Source organism: Chrysochloris asiatica, unplaced genomic scaffold (genome assembly GCF_000296735.1).
Source record: "Chrysochloris asiatica unplaced genomic scaffold, ChrAsi1.0 scaffold00127, whole genome shotgun sequence".
NCBI classification, from domain to species: Eukaryota; Metazoa; Chordata; class Mammalia; order Afrosoricida; family Chrysochloridae; genus Chrysochloris; species Chrysochloris asiatica.
The window spans coordinates 3659907-3666753 of NW_006408645.1; the positions used below are offsets into that span (position 1 = coordinate 3659907).

Genomic DNA, 6847 nt, shown 5'->3' on the forward strand with positions numbered 1-6847 from the left:
GGACAGTGAATAAGGAAGACCGTAGAAGAATTGATGCTTTTGAGTTATGGTGTTGGAGGAGAATACTGAAAGTACCATGGGCTGCCAAAAGAACCAACAGATCTGTGCTGGAAGAAGTGCAGCCAGAGTGCTCCTTGGAGGCCAGGAGAAACTTTGTGTCTCAAACTTAAGACATATTGTCACGAGGGACCAGTCGCTGGAGAAGAGGAAGAGGAAGACCCCCAACGAGATGCATTGGGTACGTGGCAGCATTGATGGACTCAAGCGTGGCAATAGTAGTGAGGTTGGCCCAGGATTGGGCAGTGTTTCGTTCTGCTGTGCATAAGGTTGCTATGGGTCAATACCGATTCGATGGCACCTAACAACAACAACAATGGGCTCAAGTGTGGCAACAATTGTGAGGTTGGCCCAGGACCCGGGTAGTGTTTCATTCTAGTGTGCATAGGGTAGCTATGAGTCGTCACCTAACAACAACAACTCAGCAGCCTGTTCAAGTTTCTGAGATGGGGGCGAGGGGAGCTAAGTAGGAAGGTAATTCCACCAGGCTTTAGGGTCACTTTCTGGTGCTATACAAAGAATGAGTGCTAGTTTCTCCCAACAGGGGTTAGTTTAATTACCACCAACATACCCAAATCCCCATAATGAAAGTCCTGCTCCATTCAAAGTTCTAAGTGGAGACCTTTATGAGCTTTATGAGTCATACCTGACCCATTGAGCCTCCTCAGGTTTATGTGAGCATGGGAGGGGCTGAGGCTGGGGACTCTGATGAGTCGCAGGATGTCCTTGCTCTTAGAACCCGTGACCTTGAAGATGAAGAGCGTGTAGGCTCAGTGCCTCTGAAACAACTACCTGGTCACTGCTTTACAACACGTATCAGCATTTAGGTTTCTCGTCTAGGCGTCTCTCCGGTCTTCAGTGACAAATTTTCATAAGAACAAGTGCTTGGCTATTTGCTTACATATTAGCTCCCCCTGCCCACCCTCATACCATGAAAATACATAGGCCTTTGACTGTGTGAGCTGATCTAGTCAAGTGAAGGCATGACCAACTTTAATTCTAAATAAAGTTTTGAAAATCCAAAGAGTTTGCTTCTGGGAACTCAAAGACCAGAATGCACTCAGCTCATACCACTTGGGTTTTTGAGGGTTTACTCAGCTAGACTAACAGCCAAACAGTATTACAAATCTTCAGGAAAACCACTTCTAACACCTCCCATGAAAGCCAACTATTTATAAATGAGCTCCAAAGTTTTTCCAGTAGCTTTTCCTTGGCATAATGATTAATAAAGAGAAAAGGGGTAGGCTTGGTTCTGAGATAACTTTAGATTCTGACTTGCTTATAATTCCTGTTTTGGTCAGTATATAATTTGGCCCATGTGGGCAAAATTCTTTCTACAACACTGTAGGTACTTATGTGAAAAACTCTTAGAGCATGCTCTAAGAACATTCCTAGATGTTGGGGGAAAAGGTGGGGGTGGTTCACATGATTAATAATACTTAAGATGGGAGAAAGGAATGCATGTGGTTTACCAACCTAGGTAGTGTTATAGGATCACCACTGGACTGCAAACCCCAAGGTGAGCAGTTCAAACCTACCAGTTGCTCCTCAGAAACTACATAGGATTGCTATGAGTCAGAACTGACTCGATGGCAATTACCAACAACAACAACAACAACAAGGTCAAACCCCTGATACACTTTTGAGTTCCAGCCGAGCTCACAGACATAGATTTATCATGGAGCATGGATGGAAGGTCGTGAAGAGTATAAATGACTGAGCAGGCACCTCAGAAAGGGTGACTTGCTCTATACTTATCATTTCACACGACCTGAGATGAGTGCACTGACAGAAATCATGATTGCCAACACATAGCACTTTCTGAGTTTCCTCCCTCTTCAACTCTAGACTAAGATGTGTCACGTGATGGAACCTGATGCCATGAGTTTTAAACTATCTATGGACACAAAAACAAACCTACTGCTATCAAGTCAATTACCACTCACAGTGACCCCATGTACTGCACAGAGATTTCAATGACTATCATTTTTACAGAGGCAGACATGCAGGCCTTTTTCCCCTGGTACTGCTGGGTGATTTGAACCTTCCACCTTTAGGTCAGTTCTACCCAGAGACTTCCTTTGTCTGGCTTTCTCTCCTTCACATGTCCTTAGGTGAAGCAATGATTGAGTGATTCTCTCAACGTGATCTTCATGCCCTCTCTTTGGGTGGTGACTGAGCTTCCAAGTCCCTCCCTGGAGCTCCCTGCAGGGTCACCATGACATCTAGCCATTTCAGAGTCTGTGACACAAGTGGCTCCCAGACCACTCTGATATGAAAATGCAAGTTGGATGCATCAAAATACAAATCATTCTTCGTCAGTCAAAAATCAAATTGCTGAGCAAAGGGATTCCTATCAAGATTTTTATTGGTATGGAACGTGCCCTGAATGTACTTAGAAAAGGTAAACAACCTGTTTCATACTGTGGATTTAATTTTTTCATTTCACAAATATATATGGATCATCCGTTGTACACCAAGTTTGTACTAATCCCTGGAAACAGTGTGATCAGACAGACAGAAATCTCTGTCATTATAGGGGGTCAAATATGTCATTATAGGGGGTCAAAGAAACTGGTCAAATAAGGAAATATGTTCATATGGTATATCAGCTAGTGATTAAGGTGATGGAGAAATGTAAGCAAGAAAGCAGAGCAGAGGATTCTGGGCAGAGGCTGGTCTCATCCAAAACGGTCTCATTGAGAAGGTGAGATGTGAACAAGCATCTGAAGGAGGGAAGGAAGTAGTCATGGGGGCTGCTGGGGGAAGGGCATTCCAGGTAGAAGGAAGAGGCAGTGTAAAACTTTTGATGTCGGAGAGTATGGGGTGTGTTCCAGGATGGATAAGGAGGAGAGTGGCTTGAATAGAAAGACTGGGGAAGAACAGGAAGAGATGAGGTCAGCGAGGTGAGAGCTAGACCCACTGGACTTGTGAGCAGAGTTATGACAGGCATGTTAGAAAGACAGCTCTACTGCTGTTTCGAGAATGGACTGTAGGGGTCAGGGCCGACGCAGGAGGCTACAATAGCCCATATGACAGATGATGTTGCTGGCAGTGGCCAAGGAAAAAGTGGCAACATTTTAGATTTGTGATGACATTAAGATATGCTAATGGACTGGGTGTGAAGTATGGGAGAAAGGAGTCAGAAAAAGAAAACACAGCTGTTGAACGGAGCAATAGGAAAAGTGGGAGAGCATTTGCTGCGATGGGGAAGGTTGAGGGAGCAGCATATTTGGAAGCAAACTATTAGGAGTACAGTTTTGATTAAGGCTGAGAAACCTGTCAGGCATCCTGCCGGACATGGTCTGCAGGTGGCTGTCTATGTTGTTGTTAAGTGCCATGGAGCCAGTTCAGACTCATAGCAATCCTGTAGAAAGTTTCCGAGGAGTGGCTGGTGAGTTTGAACCACTGACCTGGTGGCTCAAACCAACCTTGAAGTCCAGTGCTTATCCTATAGTGCTACACCAGGACTCCAGCTGTCTGTAGATGTCTGGAATTCACGGGCGACAATGTCTGGGATTTGTGGTCAATATTTGGTGTCATCAGCCGAGACTGAAATTAAAGCCATGGGTCTGGGTGAGCTCTCTAAGATGGAGATAGAAGGAGGCCCTGCGTGCTCTTACTGAAGTTGGGGAGATAAGGAAGAAAGCCAGTGAGAAAGGAGAAAAGAGGGGAACGTGAGGTCCGGGACACCACAGAAAGAGTGTTTTTCAAGGATGAGGCTGGGCATGAGCATGGATTCGTAGTTATCAAGGCTCGCTTGAGATAAAATCCCCTTCAGCTGCAAATATAATCCTTATAGAGAAATATTAATTACATAAAGTCTGGTCTATTGTAACATTAAATTCTTGTTCTCAGATTCAATCATGTATTGATCATCAGTACACTGCATTAAATCTTGCTCTTCTGAAACGTTGCTTTTCCTTTTTAAAACTGTCAGTTTGTACTGTTTTATTCTTGTTTCAAAAAAAAGTCATTTCTAACCATGTACATAATTTTCTGATCTGTTCTTATCCATTTGGCTAGGTGGTCTAGATAACAGCTGTTCAGCATCTTTGATTAAAATGAATCAATCTTCTAATTATTGCAAAAAATTATCCACAGTTGACTCAGGATCAGATACAGTTGTTGCGTTCTCTGCATGTAAATCTGAGATCAGATACATTTGTCTTTCAGGCCAATTCCTCATCCTCTAAGTATCAGTGAGCCTTCGAGAATCTTTATGAACGGTATGGATCTTCCTGTTAAAGTACATGTAGGACTTCAGACAACCACTGCGGTTTCCCAGTAAAGTCTGTTCTGTCCTAGGAATCGGGTTCACAACCAACCCTTCCCATCACCTCAAATAAATCTTCTTATGGTATTACTCAAGGAGCTCTGGTAGCGTAGTGGTTACGAACCGGGCTGCGAACCTTAAGGTCAGCGGTTCGAAACTACCAGCCGCTCCGCGGGAGAAAGATGAGGCTTTCTACTCCCGTAAAGATTTACACCCTTGGAAACCCTGTACAGGGTCGCTATGGGTTGGAACCGACTCGACGGCACTTAACAACAACAACAACAACATGGTATTACTCAAACTTTCTCAGTGTAGCCACTCAGATATCATGGACCCCCCCCTCCCCCCCAGCTTTTCTACATGTGGTTCCAAACTGTAGTTGAGCTACACTTTCTGGGCCCTTGGGATAGATACAAAATGTGAACAGGCAGGCTCAAGTCTGAAAACAACAGCGAAAATAGATTAAGAACTCACCACCATCTCCTGGATATGAAACATTTCTGCACCTCCAGAGGACAGTCGATTGGGGAAAGAGATGCTGACAGATGACCCAGGGAGGGTGCTCGGCCCAGTGTTGTAGACCTGTGGGCATGAAACACACACAGCAAACTGAACGCAACCAACAGACCTTCATTTTATGCTACGCAATTTAGAAATTTACTCAGCAACGGACGACGTTTGGTGGGAACTCAGATAAAACCTAGTCCAAGGGCTTCTCATACTTTAATACATCACTCAGTGGGCTTGTTAAAATGTAGATGGGGTTGGAGAAGGCTCATGCCCAGAGTTTCTGCATCAGGAAATCTGGGGTAGGACTGGAGGGTTTGCATTTACAGCCAGTTCTAACAACATGTGGCTAACTGCTGGTACCGGAATAACAATTTGAGAACTAGTCCAAGCCTTCCCTTTATAGTTTAAGGTCACTTAAATCCATAAAGACTAACTTATCCCCAAACTAGCGATCTCACTTAGAGATAAGGCTGTTTTCAGCACACTGTCCAGCAGCTTGGTACTTTGGCAACATCAGTAGTACTTACGATGCATCTGTACACCTCTTTTCTGTACCTGCTTGTGGTCCTCTAAAACATAATCACTCTCCTCTAGTCTGTCACACTCATTATGCTTTGTCTCCAGAAGCCAATCACCTCTCAAGAAATGGGAGAAAAAGTCAGCTACCACAATGAACCCAGTGAGAGGAAATGGAGCAAAGGCTGAACATCAATCTCAAGCAAGAAGTGGAATATGAAGGAAAATAAAAACAATGAGCATCACTCTGAAGACAGGAAGGAGAACAGTGATTGTCTTGGGCTATGAATAATGAGGACTGTGGGAGGTAAAACAATAGCCCCTCTCCCTTCAAAGACGCCAACACCCAAATCTCTGGTATCTGTGAATCTGCTCTTAAGTGGCAAGGGGAAATGATGATTCCAGATGAAATTAAGGTTGCTAATCAGCTGACCTTCATACTGGATTAGCTAGTAGGGTACAATGAAATCACAGGAGTTTTTAATTGGGGATGAGGGTGGTAGAAGGGACATGAGAGATGACATCGTGACAATGACTGGACTGGTCCATGCTGACTTTGAAGATGGAAGGGGGCTGGAAGTTAAGTTCTGTGGGTGGCTTCTGGATGCTGAGAGAGGCAAGAAAACAAATTCTCTCTTAGCGTCTCCAGAAAGGAACCCAGTCCTGCCGACACATTGGTTTTTAGCCCAGTGAGGTCCATTTTGGACTCTGAGCTCCAGAACTGGAACGTGTGGTGTTTTAAGACACTAAGTTTGTGGTCCTATGTTACAGTGGAAATAGGAAACTGAAATGGCGTTAATGGTACGAGGTTTCTCGTTAAGAGTGGTTATCACATTCTACAAGTTGTGATAGTTGTACCATTTTGTAAATGATCTAAAAACACATTCAGTTAAAACACTTTAAATGGGATGGGTAAACTGTATGATATATAAATGATATCTCAATAAAAAGTTACACACACTCACACACACACACACACCAAAAACCCCCCCCCCAAAAAAACAAAAACAGATGAGCAGGCGCAAAAGAGAGGAAGAAAATGACACAATGCTCCATGGCCTGGGGACTTGAGAAAGAATGCAGGACCTGGGGCCTTCTCATGATGAGGTCAGAAGGACAGAGGGAGACAAAAGAGGTGCTGGAAATGCCAAATAGGTCTTGTCTAGACACATGACAGAATGTGTGCATATTGTTCCTAGAAAACTGTGTTCATTTTCTTGCAATAATTGATTCTGCACCACAGAACAGACAAGAAATGATACAGCAGAGGAGTGAATGTTGCCAACTCCTGATTTTATAAGATCAAAACTCACCAAAAGCAACAACCCTAAGACATAAGGAAGACACAGCCAACCACAACTGAAGTAACTAATTAGAAGTGAAACATGAGAGTCTAGAATTGAAAAGAAACCTCCCTGACATGTCTGAGAAATCCCAGTTAAAGCATGAAGGGGGAGTGGGGGAGAGGAAAGTGGATTTAATTTGCAC

The 6847-nt window shown here is 43.9% G+C and overlaps 1 protein-coding gene across 1 annotated transcript in view; it reads right to left on the reverse strand.

Annotated features, from left to right (window-relative positions):
- ITGA9 (integrin, alpha 9) overlaps positions 1–6847 on the reverse strand; it is a 497442-nt gene that overhangs the window by 80515 nt on the left and 410080 nt on the right. Inside the window, exon 23 of the mRNA XM_006869158.1 lies at positions 4808–4915. Within this exon, the coding sequence (XP_006869220.1) occupies positions 4808–4915 (108 nt within the window). The remainder of the gene's footprint in view (positions 1–4807; positions 4916–6847) is intronic.